General features: G+C 40.2%; 1 protein-coding gene across 2 annotated transcripts in view; it reads right to left on the bottom strand.

Moving 5' to 3' along the window:
* FANCM (FA complementation group M) overlaps positions 1-22,206 on the bottom strand; it is an 80,935-nt gene that overhangs the window by 13,011 nt on the left and 45,718 nt on the right. For both annotated transcript variants that reach the window (XM_072865763.1, XM_072865761.1), the window contains 3 exons: positions 18,343-18,500; positions 17,588-17,740; positions 231-2,217 (listed from right to left, as the gene is read on the bottom strand). In XM_072865763.1, the coding sequence (XP_072721864.1) occupies positions 231-2,217; positions 17,588-17,740; positions 18,343-18,500 (2,298 nt within the window). The remainder of the gene's footprint in view (positions 1-230; positions 2,218-17,587; positions 17,741-18,342; positions 18,501-22,206) is intronic.

The following is a 22,206-nucleotide window of genomic DNA, read 5'->3' on the forward strand; positions in this document are numbered from 1 at the left end:
TTCCACCTCAAACAGCTGAGCTTGTACGCAGGGTTAAGATTCTGGAAAGTCTCCTCATTGAGCCAACTTCTAGTATTATAACCATTATTCCCTTTTCCTTTCATCCTTCCCACCTAAGTCATAAAACCAAATTGAGGATCCAAAAGATACAGGATCCAGAAGATACTGGATTCTACATTATTTATTTAAACATGTAGGTAATTAACTAACTGTACCACTGAAATCCCTACCTTCAGCAGGAAACACACATGAACTATGAAGGCTGGCGTCTTCCAGGTTTTCAGTTCTTCCTAAAGGGGAATCAAGCGCATCCAAGACTGAACTCCCAAAGTTCTGCCTACGTGGGCTTGTATTTACTTTATCTGTAAGAGGCACCTCTGGAATTGCCTCCCTGGCACTAGAAAAGACATTCATATGAATTCTTTTCATAGCTTCAATATTCATAACCTTTCTACTTTTGGGGGTAGAAAGCGCAGAAGCCACAGCTTCAGGTGATCCCCTTCCCGTTCTTCCATCTCCTGACTTCAAGAAAGGCACTGCAGTGGTAGCATCCGCAGTCCCTTCTCTATCATTCATGCTCCTACTCTGGAATGGCAATGGTGCGGAAATGTCTCTTCTCTCAAGAGTCTTGCAATCCCTTTCTGGCAATGTTTCAAGTCGGGAGCTATTCAATAATTTTGTTTTATCTTCAGGGGATTTAACATCTGCATGACTCCCTGAGGCATCATTTAATTTTCTGGTATCATTAGTATATATGGCTTCTTCAAAGATCCCGTTCTCACACTCTTCAATGGAAAATCCCAGATCAAAGTTAACAGAAAACAGTTCTTGAGAACAGCCATAAAGATCATCATTTTCCAGAAACGGCTCAGTCACACTAACGTCACCTGACGTTGCCATGGCTGTGGTTTTACTGCCTGTTGGCTGCTCCTGGCAGGTCTTGTCAGCGTTCACGCAGCACACCTCTGACGGAAACTGCTCGGAGCCTCGCTCTGCAACTGGCCTAACAACACTCTTGCCTGAATCTGACTTGACTAAACACTTATTTTTCACAGAAAAACTTCCATTATTTGTGTCGTAAATGTGTTCATCTTCAAATAAATGTATACTCTTCTTTTCATCAGTAATCACATTTTTCTTGTTAATTTCAAGATCTTTATCTTTTTGGACACAATACTTATTTGAAGGGTTATTTGTCAGAATGTGATTTATTGTTGGAGTTTTCTTTTGAATTTCAGTGAGTTCTTCATTGTCAAACAGATTATCAAAGCTGTCATTCCAGTGAAGTTCCTCTTTGGCTTTAACAACAGCAGTCTCAGAAGACGACACAGGTTTTGAAAAACAGGTACTTACAGAAGCACGCAATTCACTGGTGACTTTCAGTTCAGGATTTTCAAAGAGCAGAAGCGAACGATCAGCTTCTGAGGATGCAGGAAAGACTTTTTCCCGCAGTCTCTCTGAATAACTATCCGAAATAACTTTTTGAAAAGGACATACTGTTTCTTCATTTGTCATCATGTTTTCAAAATCATAAAATTTATTTGAAGAGGGAGGAGATTGTGATAAAAGCCTTTTAACTTGGGAAAATATTTGTTTTAACCAAGAAGGCTCCTCAGATGTTCTCACAAGCGCAAATGAATCTATGTATGATTCAGGAAGATAAAATAAGTCAGAGGACACAGGTGATTTCTCAGCTGTGAAGCTACTATAACCCGAATCTGCGTGGTTCGTCTCCAGTGACCTACAAGCTTTATCTACAGCTTTGTATTCCTTTATTGCTGCACTTTCATGAATTACAGTACTTTCACTGTTGTCACATAGGTCAATAAATTCATTTAAGTCAAATGTCACCTCTAATTCCTCATCCTTTTGACTGCCCTGGTCAGTATTTTCAACCAGAGCAAGCTTTCCTGCAGGGTAGGAAGATGAAGTATTAATATCTGTAGGCAACACAGGCACTTCCAAATTTAATCCAGAAGTTCTTTTGGGAGGCTTTGTTTTTGTTATTTTAAACGTGGAAAAGAATTCACTCCCGTTATCATTTACATCAGGTAAAAATGGTTTTACTTTTGATCTGTGTGCCAGGTCTTTTCTAGATGAGCATGCTTTCTGATCAAATGTGGAGTTGGTCACGGAAAGATGACTTTTATTCCTTTGAACATTAACGTCTTCAATACGTAAGTGAGGCTGAATCTCCAGTTCATAGCTGCAATCGCCCTGGTGACAAAGACAGTGTAATATTTACTATAAATACGTACAGGCTTACAAGGACCTGTCATAAGGATATTTAAAACAAGTGACAAAGGTTTTCATACTCCTAAAGGTTATTAGAAAGGGAAAAAAAAACAAAAGGAAAGTGCTTTGCATTTAAGGTCAGAACTTTCAAACAAAAAGTGTGCTGGCAGCTTAACTGCAAATCCATGCTTGGGTAGTCAAACCTGAATGTTTTAGAAAGACCAAAAGATACCATGCGTAAATAAAGATGACATTTAACAGAGCACCAATGCACAGTATTCCGCACTGAGCATCTGTGTTGTGCAGTTAAGGTGCAGTTCTCAGAACATTAACAGCAAGCAACTTCACTTTGCTAGTAAAATGTGCAAGGTATTCTGGCCTCAGCCAGGCTGATGCGTACAGGCTGTAGTTCTGGGAGGAGTAGCAAATTGAGAAGAACAAACCCACAGCAAACTGTGAGCAGAACAAACCCTTATTCAAGCACAAGTGAGCCTGGAGTTCTCTGTTCTCTTTGTACTATCATTTGTAATTGGGCTATTGCCATTGACGACACATTAAGAACTTCTCACTTACATACTCTGAACTTATTTTTTTTCATGGATGCTTATTAATCTTTTGTTCAAAAAGGCACCGACCTAGACAACCGGCTCTTTTAAAAATACACTTGAAAAAAGCACAAGAGACTTTGACATCACTCCCAGTTAGGTATCCATACGAGGACTGCCTGGATTGAAAAGCTGTTTGTTTATTGTCCTTCTTACTCTCTCTTTTAAATTAAGATTTCAAAATTAAGGCATGCAATCTCCAAAAGGAACAGTAAGAGCCAAATGAGGCTCTGAAAGCAATGGTTTGAAACACTCCTTCAAAGTTCAAACCTGTTTCACTAATAAAAAATAAAAATGAGGATGTAAGATCTAAACAGAAGGTACAATTATTTTTTGGCAGTTCAGTCAAATGAATCCCTAGACTCATTAATCCTTGAAATTAAACAAGGTACCTTTATAGAATAGTGGGTGATAAAACTGACTTTACAATAAGAGGTTACCTGCTTCCTATACAAGTAAGATTCTCCAAAAGTCTTACCATGCATATGTAGGAAAAAAATAAGGTCCTCATAATCATAACCTCCTGAACCCTCCTCATTGTCCCATGAGAACGTTATTAGAGCAGTTCTACTTCTGCTTGTGCTAGCCATGCTGATATTCACTATTCAAACTCCAACAACATCTGTATCTTTCAGTAGCATATAGCAACCTCCCATCCTCCTCCAGCTCTTCACAAGCTAGACCCTTCACTCCCTATCATATGTTCCCAAGCAATGCGCAGACTCTTCTCCCATGGGCATAACCCCTGGTCGCCAGTCACAGAGAACATGACTTCTCGTTTCTTCAACTGGTCTCTGTGTAATTGAGTTGCTAAGAAAGTTTCCAGAGCTGTTCTAACCAATGACACTGTGACACCAACATCTTGATAAAACTGGGACCCCAGGACCACTGAGGCGTCTCTTCCAAAACAGATTGTGAAGAAATTAAACAGTTGGAGTTTCCACAGATGGTACACCTGGGGCTGCTGTTAAACAACCTTTCACTGCTAGACTCCTTATGGGAGCCAGAGGAGTCAATCATGGAAAACAAGGTTTGAAAAATACTCTGGAAAGTCATTCTACCCCATTACACAAGGCAGAAATAACCATACCTAAAATTACTGCTGCCTGGCTTGTCTAAATGTATTCCTGAAAACAGGATTTGAAGCTGTCTTCCACGCATTTGAAGACTGATCACATCCTAACACAGTTTTGGATCCTCTCTGGTTGCAGTAGATAAAGTGTACTATCCAGTATCAACAGTATTTTTTCACTCTCCATAATAATAATAATCCTCATCAATATGTAGATTTTATCACTGACTTCATACACACGCCACAGAAAGGATGACATGCAGAATAAATAAGGAAGAACCTGTGTACAGGCTGTTTTGGGGTCGGGGCACAGCTGGTTACAAATCCTGTTTACAGCAAGGACCCCTGCGTCTCAGCGACAGCGTATGCAGTTTCTATACGGTCGGCACAGCAGAGCGGTAGAGCAGGGGGAGGAAGTTCGATTGCTAGAGATTCACCTCTAAAGGGCTGTGGAGCACCTACTCCATTTGTCACGACAGAAGATGTTACTCAGCTGCTGCACACTTACTGCCTAGACTTACAACATCCATTTATAAACATATCCAAAGAAACTAAACGTTAGGGTTTTTTGAAAAGAGATCTCCAAGGGGATCCCCAGACTATACAGGCTGACTTATAAGAAGTCTTAATACTGGTGTATAGGTCTTATAATAAGTGTTAATACTTAAAAATGGTGAAGAAAACTATTACTATGAAAGGGTTAAAGGATGGTTTTGATATGCGTAGGTTCTAAATAATTAGTTTCCCCTCAAGCTCAGTCAAAACACAGAATGAAGATATGGAAGTCTTTGTGTGAAATCAAAGCGTGGTAACAAATAACAACCAACACAATCTGGTCCAATTACCTTCACAAACGTCATCTGAGGAGATTACACGTTTGGTTGACAAGGTAACGGTGTTGATATTGATATGTTTAGATTTATGTAAGTAACAACTGAATGTTGCATAATACTTCAATTAAAGTATCCAAGCATTATAAGAACACAACGTATATTCAATGGATTAAAGATTGATTAGCTGCCAAACCACTAAACCTTACTGAAATAGAAGTAGGTGATGCTCTTGCCCGCCCAATACACTTCTAAGAGGCACCAGTGCAGATCATTCTTGGCTCTACATTGTTACGCATTTTTTAAGTAACCCAAAGTAAAGCAACCCCAAACTAATCAAACCTGCAGGAAAAGGTGAGGGTTGTGAGTAGGTAAAAGGATAATTCAAATCACAACTGGACCAGAGGCAGAGCAGATAAGAGCAAATCATTTATGTTGTCACATGGCCAAACGCAAAGTTGTGTGATTAGGACGCTAAGAGGTAACAGAACCATATCATGTCATCCAAAGGACCTAAAGGAACTCCAGAATGAAGTTCCTGAGTTGCTAATGGTGGTACGTAATCTCTTGCTTACACACCTCAGGAACTAGGAGGTAGCAAATGTGATGCCATTTTTTAATGGTCAGGGAGGAAGCTAATAGGTTGCTAACCTTATATCCGTACTGAATAAATTAGTAGAAGCTATAACAGATAATATAATTACTGGATGAGAGTTCTTCAGCAGTGTCGATACTGCTTTTAAAACAAAAAAATCAGACCTTACAAACCCATTAGATTTCTTTGAGGAGACCAACAAGCAAAAACATCGAGATGCTCTCATGCATACCATCTTCCCAGCTTTCTGAAAGGTTTTCAAAAAGTCCCTGCTAAAATCTTTAAAGAAACTTAAACAGAGAGAGCAAAACAGGGAGATTTCTTGCATGGATAAGTAATTGGGTACAACACAGAAAGCAGGAGGAGCAAGGAGCTGTTACACTGAAGAACTTCATAAGGCCACTGCATATACCCATGATTATGTTCTAACTTGAAAAATTAAAAAAAAAAAAAAAAAGAAAGAAAAAAGTCTAGCAGAACTGCTGTGTGTGAGGACAACAGTCCAGAAGACAAATTTAGCATCTAGGACAAACTTTAGTAACCTAATTTCAGGCTTACACGGAGTTATATAACTGTTCTAGTTCAACTTAGTCATTCAAAATACTTTCTCTCAAACAAAATACTTTCTCCCAGTGAGTCTAGTTAATGCTGATGGAGTGAAAGGTCAGAATTATAATTATCACATTTTAGCCTGAATGTGTACAGCTTGTAGAATCTTAAATTACCTGATCGGCTCTTCTATAAGCTAGTAAGCTCCAGTGTGTACCCGCTACTCAGTAAATAGGTCATGCAGGAGTAGAAAAACAGGCCTCTCTCTTATATTATTGTGCTAAATCAATGACCGTGCTTAGAATTATTGATTCAGTTTAAAAAGCAATAGTTTTTTTAAGATAGAAAATAAAAAGGAAAAAAGTAAACTTAAGATATTAACATTTCCATTTCTAATATAAAAATATATGTATATATACACACATACACACACACACTCTTTTCTAGCATTTAAATTTAAGGCATCTAATATAAAAATTAAAATTAACCTCTCTCTCCTCATAAGCTGCTTCGGATATGCATTTTCTAACAAGATTCAGATGTCTGCCAAAACTCTGGTGATTTTGCTATTTAAAAATGAAAAGGTAAGTCTGTAAACAGATACAAGATAGATTTTAACAATTATAACATCTTTAATCAAAAGCTTGATTGAAACGGAGGTAAAAGCAGCATGAACAACTGGCAGTTAAGTCTTTTCTGACACAAACCAGAACCTATTTTCAGAACTGTTTTTTGGTTAGATCTAGATCTAGGAGTTTCGGATTTTCAGCTTTCATACTGAGTGTTAAATCCCGTGGAGTCAGCACTGCCAATATAGTTAGTCACATGGGTATACTTTCTGGTTAATATTCATGCTAAAACATAAGTTATCAAAAATTAAACAGTAAGGCTGGTGGTTTTCACACAGTATTTTGCATGAGTAGGTAGAGCAGATATCAAAGCAGCATATTCCAATCTATTCAAATGACAAGTGGTTACAATTTTGCCTTGTAGGTGATCAGTTGATCCCTTAATACTCCAGGGAAAACCCTTGTGTTTGCCCTCACACATGATCCTCAACACGTGGAAGACACTCTTTCGTGTACTCTGGACAACAAAATGCTGTGCCTCAAATGCTCTCAGCCATGACCATTCTACCCCACACCCCAAAAACACTTTTTTAAGGTTTACAAATATCTCCTAGGCTATAATTACTGCTTTTAATATATCGGATATGTTAACACACACTCTCTGGGAAGGTAAAGTGCACGTCAATTGCAATGGAAGACTTCTGGAGGATGGAGAAATCAAAGTGTGCAGTCCTCCTCCAGCTCCTCTCATTCCTACAGAGAGAGCTTCTGCCTTTCAGGAATCCTGCTCACCTGCTTGGCAAACTGGGCCGTAGGCAGGAAAATGTTATGTTCCTCTCTGAAATGGTTTAACATAAAAGTATGTACTATACAGTATTTGTTAGTGCCCAGTAACAAGATCGAAGCACAAGAATGCAAGAGGACAAATAAACACGGCTGTCAGACAAAGGCTGCTTTAACCCAGTGTGTTGTATCTGACTAAGAATTGGGAAAAGTATCGAGATAAAGAAATTATAGAATGCTCCTTCCCCAAAACATGTCCATCTGCCCGTCCAGGCTACTTAATGTGAGCTTACACTGGCTAAAAATTACATCTACACCAATGACCTTAATGGTAGTGGATGAACTTTTGCTATATACAAGATATGGGCATATTACATATTTTGACTATCACATACTTTTTTCTGCTTTATTTTATATTCCTTTCCTACTGGTTTCTGAAATTCTAATCCCTTTTTTGAGTAACAGTGATGATTAAACTAATGTTTACCCAGAAGTATCCAAAACAACTCTCTCCTGGCTAAGGCAGCTTTCTCCTTCATTCAACTTTGAGCTTACTGGTACGGAGTTTAATTCACCAACTTTTTAGATCTTGCTCACAGGCTAATTCTTTAGGAAATTTTGTAATTCTTTATGACCATCTTTTACTTTTATCACCAAATATAATTTTTTACTGCTGTAAAAATTATTGCTTTTCCAAACCATTTGCAAATAGGTTAAACAATTTTGATGCTTATGTGATTTCACTGCTAACCTCCCCGCCATCTGAGTGCAGGCCAGGAACTGGCTGATGAACAGAATAATCAAGCCCTCCTACTCCACAATTGCTTGGCTTCCAGAAGAGACTCTAGGGGAAGGAACACCGTCAAAAACTTTTTTGGAAAATTCAAGTATATCAGATGACCCTTAAAAATATAGTTAGTTGATTCATGAAAGAAGCCTAAGGGGCATAGAAAGCACAATTTCCCTCTACAAAAGCTGTGATAGTTCTCTTCCTAATGACGTCACATTATTGATGTATCTACTAAATCTATTGCTTTTTTGCTTTCAGGCAGCTTGCCTGGAATGAATCACAAACTCTCGCTCATACAGCCACCCGACACCCTTCTTCAAATCCCAAGTCAGTGTCTGACACCTCCCACTCCTGCGACACCCAGGCTGATCTAAGCGGCTGGGAATTCTTGAGGAGTTACCATCTGCTCCTGCTCAGTAGCAATTGGCTACCATTCCTTTATCTGCTTGTACTTATTTTGCTGATACTCTAATTTGAAAGAGAATCTGGCTATACAGCAAACACAGCTACACAATAAAAACACTCAAAAGATGCCTAAGAAGGAAGCTCTATTAGCAAAATAGCTCCCGCACCTTGAATGCTGTGTGCAGTTTTGGGCCCCCCACTCCAAGAGAGACATTGAGGGGCTGGAGCGTGTCCAGAGAAGGGCAACGGAGCTGGGGAAGGGTCTGGAGCACAAGGCTGATGGGGAGCGGCTGAGGGACCTGGGGTTGTTCAGCCTGGAGAAAAGGAGGCTGAGGGGAGACCTCATCGCTCTCTACAACTGCCTGACAGGAGGGTGTAGAGAGGTGGGGTCGGTCTCTTCTCCCAGGTAACAAGCGATAGGACGAGAGGAAATGGCCTCAAGTTGCGCCAGGGGAGGTTTAGACTGGATATCAGGAACAATTTCTTCACTGAAAGGGTTGTCAAGCACTGGAAGAGGCTGCCCAGGGAAGTGGTGGAGTCCCCATCCCAGGAGGTATTTAAAAGCCGTTTGGATGAGGTGCTTAGGGACATGGTTTAGTGGTGGGCTTGGCAGTGTTAAGCTTACGGTTGGACTTGATGATCTTAAAGGTCTTTTCCAACCTATACGATTCTGTGATTCTGTCAAAATATGGGGTATGTACCCTAGCAATTATAAGAACAGGTATCATTAAAGAGGCTACAGAGGCAAGACTGAATGTTCAAGAACATCTGAAGTGTCAGAAAATAAACTAATCTGTGGTTTAGTAACTGCTTATTTTATAAAACTTTCTGGACAAAAGTGACAGCTAGTTACTGCTAGAGGTGTCTGACCTGGTAACTGCAGATTGCTCTGTTATCTGACATCGCAGACAGGTTAAAGCTGGCGTTTACTATTTGACTTCCTTAGCCAGGGATGTCCCCGTGCTAAGTGTGGCAGAAATACACAGGGGGAGGGGGGAAACCCACCATGCCACAGGGAGATAGACAGCAATGACCTGGATACTGGTATGTAATTGCCATGAAAATATGGATAGCAAAACAATCCTGAATCCCAATGGCCATCATAATTTCCTAAGCTTACTGCATTTCCATGCCAATGTTAAAAATACAAGCAGCAACAGGTACAGCCAAGCAGATAGCAGGACTGTTGCACCTAAAAGCAGTTTTTTGACTAGAGTAGTTCAGTGTTCTAAATAAATGTGATTATATTTCACTAAACTTTGCCATCAGTGCATTATTATAATATTAAAAACAATGTTAAAATACTATCCCCTCTCAAAACATAAATAGTATCTTCAAAGGCATTTGGTGTATAGTACCTCCTGCAAGAGTTCCAAGACTGTAAGAATGGATTGCCAGTTTGCACTTGGCGCGCTTGCTGTAAAAGTTTTGCCAGATCAGTCTTCTGTAAGAGCTTAAGGTCAACCAAGCAATTATGCACGTACCTAAATATTTTGACAGTTTGTGAAAAACAGCCTACAACTATTTTAAACCCAGAAACCTAAATGCAAAATTACTGCACACACCCCTAAACAAATAAAATAAGAATGGAACAAAACCAAAAGTCAACAGTAGCCAGAATCGATACGTGCTCTACTACTCTACTGACAGCAGGCAGGGAGATCAGGGGTGCATACATGAGTAATAAAAACCCACAGAAGGCAGGCAGCTGTACACAATGGTGTCATATATACCGTACCACAGAACGCACACGAAGTTGCTCTTGTCTGTAGATTTAAGTTGGCAACCCTATATTACGTACTTGATATTTTATTTGGTTTCCGTAAGTTGTAATATTATGGCATGTTTTCCAGAAAACTGAGATCATTTAACTTTGGGAGACAGAATATTTTTGGCGGGTACGCCTGGACCTGTGGCACAAGGGCTATGGGAGGCTTTTGTGCAGCGCTGTATGGGAACACTGGGTCACCCCTAAACTCAGTAGATATGCTATCTCAAATTAACACAGCTAAGCCCTTCCCGGTGCCACACAATCTGCTCAATCCCCTTGTCCCTTTCACATGGCTGACACCCCAAAATCCTTTGCCCAATCACTCTTACTTCTCCGTTCTCACTGTGAGCACAAAACTGCACAGGATCATTAAAAACAGAAAGCACCTGCAATTAAAGGTCTGAACAATCTAAACCAGGTCTCAATTAGTGTTCAGACTCAAATCGTTTGGCAACAAGATCAGAAGAATCAATACGGCACAAAGAAACCATTTTAATTGGGGAGCTGAGGTTTTTGGTCTTGCAGGTTCTCCCTGGCAGCCCTACCGTCTAAGAACAAACCAAACATCCTTCCACCTTCACGCTAGGAAGTGTGTTCCCGTGGGGTTTTTCTGGAATAAAGAACAAGCTGGGCCACCTCTGCACAGCTTTCTTTTGAGAATCCCAAGACACGGTGTTTGCTCTGATTATCTGTTCTCTGCTGTTCAAGCCAGATTCAGTGCGCAGACAATAGTGTCCCACAGTTCAAACCCGCGGTTCCACAGATGCATTAGTCTGCCTGTCATAAACACTGTAACTAAACGTCATTTGCTGTCTCAAATTATTTGTTGCTGGCTGGGGAAGCAGTCTTGCCACATCTCAGATCAGGATTTTAACCTGAGACAGACTATTGGCAATGAGGGCCTAAAAAAAAAATAAATTTCATTGTCCTTATTTGAACAATTTTTCAACTTTGCATTCAGTGTCTCCTGGAAAAGAGTCACAGCTGGCTGGAAACACTGCGTTTTCCCCCCAAAACATGTCTGATTTAAAATTTCAAAATCATGGAAAGCCTTTCCAGGTTCTTTGGAATTTTAGGGTATCCTGGGAGCATTTTCCCCGCTGTCAGGCATTTCACCCCGTGAACCCTTCAAGGCAACCTAAGACAGATGATACACGACAGATTATTTCAGTGGCAGTTGTTCTGGGTTCATCTTCTCAACCCTGTCTCCCAAGGTGTTTGGTATCAGAGATGATTTGAGTGAAGAAGAGAGACAATCCTTCTAATGGGAGTCTTTGGGTTTTCTTTTGTCTTTCTAGGGAGAAGAATTGCTCTGACTGTAACTTCACACTGTCAGCTTTGAAGTGGGAAGTAGACACACATTTGACAATATTACGACTTTTTAAAAGTCATTAAGAATTGCCTGCCTCCCAGAATAAAAAATGCACTTGCACTTCAATATTTCCTGTTACTTATCCTCAGAAACCTAGACAAATATAATTTCAATAAAAATGATTATTTTGCCCTGACCTTGTTTCCAAACAGTAGTTTAATTTTCAAAAATGCTTAAAAGCTATTGAATTATTTTGCATAAGGACAACTTGATTAGTTACCATGTCACACAAAAAAATCCCTGCTCATAGCTAGCAGAAAATCCAGTCCCATCTGCCCAGTTCCCGTTGCTGTAGTAATAAAGCCACACAGGCATTAAAGGCTTTTCTGCAGTGGATGTGCCCGCCGCAGGGTTCATATTTGGGATTTCTTTTTCTTTTTTATTTTCTTTTGATTGTGCCAACTTCTTTAAGTTTTTTAGAGCATATAACGTTTTTTTCCCAAACATTTTCACTTCATCTATTTAAAAATATCTAAGGTTTTAACTGACTTTTTAAATCTATTATGCAAAACACAACTGCATAGGAGGTTTCTTGGAATCATTGAATGAGTGCAAGGAAAGGAAAGTTACGCATCAGGGAATTCCTGAGCTTTCTTCCATAAGAGAAAAGAACACACCCATAAAGAACACACAAATACCTCCTGAGCTGGCTCGTATTAAGTTATTACTAATCTCTGAATGAGATTCTTGCCAAGAAATAATTAGTTTAATCAGAAACTTCCAGATCATTTGGTTATTCATAGTAAAATAATGATTTGCCTGTTTTTTATTTTATCCCTCAGTAAGAAAATAATCAATAGAACTGTGGTTTGAAGTTCAGTATCTTAGTTATTTAAGGAAATAGCTTTGACTCGTATTTGTCTTAAATCCCTCTGCTATTAAGAACTGTAAATTAACCTCAGGCAGATTAGCAGCGGTATATTTGGCTATAGAATATTTATAGTAGGAACTTGGATGCACAGCACATATATGCAAAACCTTTGAATCACTCCTAAAACAATTATTGTTTCCATCCACTCATTTTCATATAAGACTAACATTTTAGGTAAATTTTTACAGGCTTAATTTCTGCTAAAGGGGAATTTCCCAGAGGCTGGAGTAATATCCCTTTATCCCATCCTACTGTTTAATAATAGCGCTTCCTGCAATTCCAAAACACATCTAAATGCTACGGTAAAGCAAAACTTCTGAAAGTTTAAACTTGCTCTAGAAAAAATCTTCACCAAGAATGCCCAGGTCAGAGTAGTCTGTAAAGCACCAAGCTTGAACTAAGACTATCCCGATCTGTGCGCTGTGTATTGCAAACACGTAATGCGTCTGGGGATACATCAGTCCAGCCACAGCACAGGCACACTAAGCTAACGCAGGAGGCAGCAGCAGTCTTGTCCCTGAACTGCCTGTGCCCTGGGCAAGCACAACGCATCTGGGGGTCTCGCTGTGCAACAGAGCAGGGTGAAACTCCCATTTGGCAGAAAAGTATGATTTCAAACTTCATGGTCTTCCCAATCTTATGCTGAACTGAAGTGCTCATTAAAATACAGTGGCAGAAAAAGACACGGGACTGGTGTTGTACAGCCCTGCACTTGCAAACACAGGCAGTTCTTTCAGTCGGTGGAATTTCACCCGCACAGCTACTCATACCTACACAGCATCAGAGTCAGGAATACAGCCAAGACATACCTACCTATATAAACATGCCTTAGTAGGTGTGCAGAAATTCAAAACATTGCCTACAAATCTCTAGGCTTCTTTAATTTTGCTGTACTTTTGCATTTTTTAATCAGTATTTTCTTCTAAGAACAAGCACCCTACAAGACGAAAAAAAATCAGTGTAGTAGCTACTGTCGAAGTAAACCATCCATGCCTCCCCACAGGTCTGGCTATGGGCAACGTGGCATAATCAGTTTTGGCAAAGCTTGCTCAATTTTTGAAAGATCCCGACGTGAACAGTTTTATATGCAATAGTGTTGGGAATACTATATCATAAGGAAAATCTAAATGTGTGAAATTAGAATGCTACATGAATGTTATATTTATTCCAATTTTAAGTTTAAAGTACAAACTTCAAATGAAACTCGTAAGAAAATATTCAAGCTTTCAATAAAATATGCCAACAAGCATACAAAACGCATGGGATGAAGAATTCAAGACTGCCTTTTATGAAGATGTAACCAGCCCCGTGGGCAAGAGAAGTGCAGTGGATGTTGTTTATCTTGACTTTAGCTAGGCTTCTGACACAACCTCATAGCTAAACTCGTGAGATATGGTTTGAATAAGTGGACAATTAGGGTGGGTGGAAAACTGGCTGGACCACCATGATTAAAGTGTTGTGAGGACTGGTACAAAGTCCTGCCAGTGGCTAGCTGCGAGGAGTGTTTCTCAGAGCTTTTTAGTGTTTAACATTTTTATGACTGACCTTGACTACAGTACAGAGTGCATGTTCAGTAAGTTTGCAGATGACAGCAGGTGAGGGGAAGCAGGTGACATGCTTGAGGGCAGGTCCTCAACAGGACGACAGAAACCTCATGACAGAAAAAATGAGACAGCAGTGTGCCCTTGTGGCAACTAAGATGATCGCACCCAGGCTCCATTAGCAAGACAGTAGCCAATGGGGCAAGCGAAGCGATTATTCTCCTCTGTTCATCCTCTGTGAGACCTCCTCTGGAGTGCTTAGTCTAGTTTTGGGCCCCCAGTACAAGAAATATCTCAGACTGGATCAAGTCCAGCAGAGGTGGCCAAAACTGTCAGAGGGCTGGAGCACAAGGACGTAGAAGGGAAGGCCAAGGGAACTCTGTTCAGTCTTAAGAAGAGGGGGATCTTATTACCGTTGTTCTCTGATGTAAGAGCAGAGGGAAGACAGAGCCAGGCTTCCTGGAGGTACGCTGAGGCTAGAGTTAATGGGCACAACATGTAACGAGGGAAGTTTCCATTAGATATTAGGAGAATTTTCTTCACCGTGAGGGTGATCAAACGCTGAACCAGGGGCCCGGGAAAGCTATAGGATTCCAACCCTGGAGATCCCGAAGGCTTGACTTGTCAAGGCCCCGAGCCACCTGGTCTACATAGGCCCTGGATTGGACCAGAGAGCTCCACAGGTCCAAACTGAACTGATCTATGGCAGTAGTGATGGCCCTCAAAGCAGGTGACATTCACTAAACAAATGGTTTAGAACAGACATATTTTTTTAAAAATACTATATACCGAAAGGTTCTTTGGTCTGATTTACTGTGTAATTACACCCATTTTTCTCTGTACGCGTTTTCTGATTCACCAGAATTGAAGCTGTAGGAAGACTGAATAAGGACAAGATTGGTAGTAACAGGAAACCAAAGCCACCTCCCCCACACTCACACATGCTCTCATGTTAGCAACATGGAAGATTGTTCCCTCCCAAATTGCAGGGCAACAAGATTTTGCTGGCGTAATCTACCTGATGAGTAAGGACTGCCGCAGCACAGTGACTGCTCCAAGGTGATTCCGCCGTAAAGATAACGTACATCATTCACTTCCCTTCCCTTTGGTGAATGGCAGTGGGAATTTATCCTGTCTTGGGAAGACTACCAGGGCCTTTCAGAGAAGTCAAGGATGACTTAAGAAAATATTAATAAAACTCGCATACAAGAAATCATTTTCAGTGCTGACAAAATAGATTAAGATACATTGCATCTTTGCTTTTTGTGAAACAATTATGGTGAAGCTTTGATGTCCCTGAACCTTGACAATTTGGTTTAGATATAAGAAAGAGGCCAACAATCACTGAAGTTTAAAAACTGGGTGTCAGTGCCGATTACAGCTTCTGCCTTGTCAACCTTGTCAGACGTGGTCAGAGTTACTGCTAGTAGGGTTTTTTTCCGCAGAAGATTTCAACAGGGTGGAGTGATGTGTCATGCTGTAACCTCTCACATTCAGTGCAGTCACTAGAAGGTGTTTTCAGCACGCCAGTGACATCCAATTATAATTTCTCCTCTAACTGATGAGAAAGTTCAGCATCTCCACCTATGACTAGTTAAGACAGATCAGAGAAAGCTGGCTGGAAATCAATCCAGATAACGCCTGAAACTTTGAGCTGGGAAGCAGCTGCATGAGATAACAGGCAGTCCCACTCTTTTGAGTGTGAGAGTATTACCTTCAATGTATCACGATTAAGCTGACATTTAGCTGTTAAATTAGAAATAGTGAAAACCAACTGTTTATCCCTTGTTATCAATTAATAGCTGTATCCTGGCCTTTCCAGTGCAGATCTTCCAGCATTTTCCAAGACTGTTTGCAGACTCTCTGCAGCACTGCAACGTGCTGTACGCAGGGTTGCTCTGAAGCACTTGGGGAGAGAGCTCGCGTGCTACGATGGCACACGGCAGCATGATTTCTGAGCAGAGCACAACACAGAGAATGCAGCACCACACACCCTCCCTGTGCTGGATGGCCATCAGAGATAAGCAAAATGGACCACGATGACCACGATGTAAGAAGCCATAGTTTTGGGTCCTGCCTGTGGAAGGGACACCCTCTCTGCTCACCACACAGTAGAGAGCAGAGGTAGGTGAGCTGGGCTGTCTCATTCCCGTGAGGGACAGTAGGCAGACCTATCTCTGTAAAAGTTCTGTAAAAGCTTGCTAGTGAAAGCAAGGATTTGATCCTCTGCTTTGCTCATAATTTTTGGCACCCACTTTGGCAGAATTTGGGGGAGAAGACTGAAAACTCACTTGGTGACTCACAAATTTGCTCTGTAAATTATTTTAAGGGTGCCAGATGCTGGTTTAGGATCTACAGCTTTGAAGGCGCTTGGGAACCTGAACAGACTTCTGGTATCAATACACTTCCACAAAAGGAACTGAAGTCACTAATACTTCAAGTGCCTGATTTGGTGGTGGGGAAGGAAGTCGTCAATTAGAAGAGCAATTCTAAATTTTTTAACCATTTCTTTGCCTCTTGGCTTCCCTCAGCTCTCTATACCTGAACTCTCCCCAAAGTTCTCTCTCTCTGGCAGTATGTTCTTGACCCTAGCTTGGGAACACAGACTCTCAAAGAAGTCAAGAATGCCATTGTTCTGTGATAAAGTGGAGAAGCTTATCTGAGCTCTGAAAGTCTATTTACAACTTTCCATTAGCACACTTTCCTAGCAAGGAGTACAACTACAATGTCTCTATTCTCTTCCTTGATTAGTCTAGTTATTCAGGAAACTCTGGCAGCTTAGCAACAGATTCTGATGACCTAGAAAATTGCAACACACTAAAAAGCAATATGTGTGCAACATAGAAGAGCTAAACTGGAGGAAAAAATAGCGAACAACTGAAGTCTTCAGGTGCTGTCAATAGATCTACCTCTACACACATTTTCCTGCATGTGCCTTCATTATAAAGGCATATCTGCTATCCATAACTGTTAGCAAACAAAATTCTCACCTCCCAAATGGTTTTCATCCATGCTTGTTTGACTGCCCTCCTCTTACCCTTTAATTCTTAGGAGGTTTTTAATTAAAGCTTTCACAGAAAACAAACCAAAAAGCCTCAAAACACAACCACCTTAGAACATGCAATACATTCCTGCATCACATTTATGGGATGCATTTAATGTACATACATGATACAAAATTATTTTCCAATTCCTATTACACTCTGGAATAGTTCGAACATCACCCTTGGTGACTTTGCTCCTTGAAATATGTAGTTCTTGTATTTAATGTCTTTTTGTAAAAAATTGATACTTGGATCCATTAAAACAAGAATGATTTATGGGTGGGGGTTTATTCTGTTTAGGGAAACACAAACTGTTTTTAAACAACTTCCATGGAAAAGTTTAAGAATTACAGAATACCAGTGGGAGACATTTTGAAACAAAATTAAATACACATTATCCATTTCACAATGCCTAATTTAGCCCCATGCAAACACTTCCCCACTTTTTGTTTCAGCTGAGCAGACAGAACTAGAACACTCATTATTTTTTAAATGTTCTAACTGTGCATCAAGTACTGGTGCATGTTCACAGCCAGCCAAACGTAAACACCTTACCTGTTCATGTCTCAGCACTTCGATCATTTCCATAACACTGATAAAATGGTAGCAACGATCTGAGTGATCAACCATGGATGTAGGAAAAGGACGATTCTGCCAAATTCTCCATTCAGACAAGGAAAGTTCATGAGTTGCCTTCTCGTCATGCTTCTGCAGTTTGAAATTAAGATTGGCAAGGAGATTTTAATCAAGAAATTGTTTAACAAAACTAGCGTCTACTTTTCTGTCAGGGACAATAAATACTCTGACTCTAGAAAAGTATCTAAACATTATCACAAAGGTTTAAGTCTGGACTAAAATAAAAACAATTCCGTGCTTTGTGTTGTCACAGCTTTTCATGGAAGACAGGTTAAGTGGTGAAATGACATAAAAGCTCCTAATTTTTTCTCCGAATCAAAAAAGGGCTTGTAAAACTCAAGTTTTTCTTTCAGTAACACTTTTATAGTTATATAAACGAAGGAATGAAAAAGTGTGGATACAATACCTACATGAATACAGCATCCTGCATGGAATTCTTAGAAACAGGAACAGTATACTGAAAGACTTTTAAATGTATTTTTAATTTAAAGACCTCATCTCAAAGACCCATTTCAAGCATCTAATTTCTAAATTCTTAACCTCCAAAACCTGCATATCATTCTCAAAATTGCATTTTTAATATAGACCTCCTTCAAATTCATAGTTGACTTTGTTACTTAAGGTATGCTTTAGGCCTCATGTCAAGGGAAACATTACATTTAGCTTAAACTCACTGATATTTCTTCCAGGTTTTCTAAGGTTTCAAACTGAACTTGAGGCAGTATCGGTTCCTTTACTCCATCACTTTCCTTAATCCTGTAAAGTCTGTCCCATATTTCAAATTCCTCAGGCGACAGAGACCAATTCTTATGACAGCGTATTTGCTTTTGGCCTATGGGGGGAAAAACAGTAACAGGAAATTGTTACCTAGTTTAAGAAAAAGGATACACAGAATAAAAAGAACTTTGCATGATACCAGTCAAAAGAAAAAATACCTTCTCTGTGCCACAAGCAAAACCACACATAGAGAATCTGATGTCAGAAACAAGTATCAAAACAGTGTTGTATGTGTTATAATTATGGATAAAAGTATCTATGAAATGATTGGTTTGGGGGAAGGCATCATATAAACAAAGATATAGAGAGACAGACAGATATAAATAGAGAGATATACATATATCAAATAACTAGAGGCCCTGAAGACAGCATAGCAAACAGGGAAAGCATATGGCTTGAATTTCTAAACATGTGTCTCAGAGACCTTGGGGAACAAACTGCAAATAAGTAAAAGTCCCCCCACTTTTTTCTTTTCTTTTTTTTTTTTTTTTTTTTTTAAAGTTACTCTTTAAATACTGGAAAGCAACATTAATTTGTTATGACAAAAATATTTGTTAGTCATTTTTTGAATCGATCTCCTCTATTAAGGAGGAGATGAATAAGAGGACAGAAACAAAAGTACTATGAAAATTCCCCAGGAGCAGGGAAAGAAAAGAAGTGGCTCATGAGTTTTATTTAGACTCATCACTGCAAGCGGGCAGCATAGGGCGCCTGTGAGCACCACTGCTAGATAAAAACAAAATAAGTTTTTTTCACATGGCAGCTTACTGAAGACAAGGCCCTGGTGCTGCTTGGCTCTAAGCGAGTATGCTCCAGTGATGAGAAAATGGAGTCATTTTTGGAGGTGTGACAGCAAGCCTCGATACCACTGCTATCCAAAAAAAAATGCCAAATCCCTCAAAACAGCCATCAGTGTGAATAGCAAAGGAGCATTCAAAGAATCAGTTTTAAGAGTGTGTTAAGAATGTGATTGCTTTCAGCCCAGATGTATGAAGCTTGGAGAAAAATATTTAAGTTAATTTGACAATCACTCTGCAGACAGGATTTGGGATGAATCTGCAGCCAACACCCTATTCTGAATTAATGCCGCCTAAGAGGAATCAGCCTGTACCTCTCAATCCTTCCAAATTAGAGTTGACAGAGACTGTGTCTCCACAGGATGGTGTGACAATGTTTATTAGAGACTCAAAAACGGATCCCTGAGAGTTCAGAGTACTAGGTTCGAGTCCTGTTCAGAAAAAGACTTTCACAGCTGGAAAAAGCTAACCAACACTGACTTTTTTTTAAGGCCACTGTTAAAAAAATCCAGAAGATCAATATTGCTACTAAAATATTTTTACTCAAGTCTAGGAGATGTTACACTCCTTTATAGCTAACACACAGTTCAAGGACCCAGCAGAGGAGGAAAAAGAGAGACCTGAAGGGAAAGGAAATGAAAAACACTTATCAGAAAACCCTATCTCACAGCATTTCCAGTTGTTTATAAGAACAGTTAAGTATTAGGTCTGCTTTCGCAGTTAATATCCAGCACCCACCCACCCAGACAGAATATGTCAATCTTGGATTAGCGTGGAGTTCTGGACAGCGTTGCCTGGACAAGGTACAAAGGAAAGGCCAGAAAGAGTTCTCAGTTGTAACCAAAACCTAGCGTCCTTGGTCAGTCCAACGTGACTTCTACTGCCTCACTTGAGACTTATCTTCACAACCAAGAAGCAAAAAGATGGCCTACCAAGGAACCAAGAATGCATTTTCAAACAGCAAGTTGTTAGATAGCAAAAAGCGGGCACCAGCAAAAAACTTTGTAGACAAACAGATCTAGTTCGGGTTCCCTCTTGCTCTTGAAGATGACTGTCCAGACAGTGCATTGAAACTTTCCCGGACACCTCAGGTGATGAACCGTTGCCATTCAGGCACGCCCAGGGAAAGAGCGAGAACAACAGATGACTTCAGTTCTCTGCGTGTCAGCTCCAGAGGACAACTCCTTTGACAGAGATAAGAGGATCCTGCGATACCATCTGCCTAAGTAATACATGGTCCAACATTACACAGGCATGAAGGCCTCCAGCAGCTGGCAAAATGTGGTAATGGATACTTCCTGAAGCTCTGTGCTCAATAACAGAGGTATTAAGCTTCTGTTTCTGAGCAGAATAAATATTTTGGGCTGTCAAGACAATGGACTCTGTGCTTTCTCATGTATAACAGATCTCCCGAGGAGAGGAGAGGAGAGGAGAGGAGAGGAGAGGAGAGGAGAGGAGAGGAGAGGAGAGGAGAGGAGAGGGCATCCCCTTGGCTGGGAAAGCAGAAGAGCAATATGAAGAACAGCAGGTAGCAGGTTAATGCCTAAATTACAGGTGGCTCAGCTGCTCCCTTCACCAGAAACAATAATTTCTTACAATGCGGGGCAAGGCCTGAGCATCTGACGTGAATACGTGGATATCTCTGGCTGAGAGAGGAAAGTGGGACCTGAAGTCTGCTTTCAAACGATTTTTCAGCCATACAACCTAGCTGCTGTTACACAAGGAAAGAAACCAAAGCAGATATCCCACTGAAGGAAAATTACCTTAAAGCAAACTATTCTGCGAGTTCTCACTTCTACTTTTTAACATTTTAACCCTCTCCATTGTTGTTCTGCTCATCTTAGATGAGGAAACACGCCCTAAGCTCTGACAGGACTGACGTTCAACATCAAGTGAAGCCTAAGTAAAATGGAAAGAAACAGGGACCCAGCCAAATATGACTGCTGCCAGAATATAAGTAAAATGCAATTTCAGACTTCAGGGCTAGCAAAAACAAAACAAAAAACCTCCCACCTTATATTTTCACTGTTCACAAACTGCAAATTCAAGAGTCTATTCTTAACAGAAGGAAAAAAAGAAGTGTCACAGAGAGTTCTGCAGAGCACTCTGAAATAATAGGTTGCTAAAATACAGGCACGCTGCCCAGGGAAATAGGCATGTATTTGTACTAATCAGGAATCATTACAGCTGAATAGACTGCTATCAATTCTGCACATTACTAAGTGCTTCATTTTTACACAAAGCCACAATTCAGAGATTACTAAAGCTCACTGTGTGGATGAAGAAGAGTTCTCAAAACTAAAAGCAAACTTAGGAAAATGATCCAAAGACATTTCAAAAATATATTGACTAGATTAACAGAAATACATAATGAAGAATAACATATACACTAGTACAGTTCAATTTATAGCTTATACCACTATAGGTAATATTAGAGCAAAGGTAGGAAGTTTACATTCTGGTGGACAGACTCATTTAGGGAATGAAAAATATCACCGGACACACACATCTTGTTAATATCCTACAGATAAGCTCTAGCTTTTTACAGGATCTTGTAGAAAGCTAAGCTGGATACTGTTGAGTTAACTGCAAAGTACCAGCAGCTCTTCTTTAGCTCTTACAGAATAAAATTCCCATCCCAATGGAGAATGATTAGGCTGTTTGGATACATAGTTGAGAATTTAGCAGGGCCTGTAGCAATAGGACAAGGGGTAATGGTTTTAAACTAAAAGAGGAGAGATTCAGAGTAGATATAAGAAATTTTTTTACGCTGAGGGTGGTGAGACACTGGCCCAGGTTGCCCAGAGAGGCTGTAGATGCCCCATCCCTGGAAACATTCAAGGTCAGGTTGGACGGGGCTCTGAGCAGCCCGATGTAGTTGAAGATGTCCCTGCCCATGGCAGGGGGTTGGACCAGACGGCCTTTAAAGGTCCCTGCCAACCCAACCCATTCTGTGATTCTACG

The sequence above is a fragment of the Ciconia boyciana genome, chromosome 6 (assembly GCF_034638445.1).
Source record: "Ciconia boyciana chromosome 6, ASM3463844v1, whole genome shotgun sequence".
In the NCBI taxonomy this organism is placed as follows: Eukaryota; Metazoa; Chordata; class Aves; order Ciconiiformes; family Ciconiidae; genus Ciconia; species Ciconia boyciana.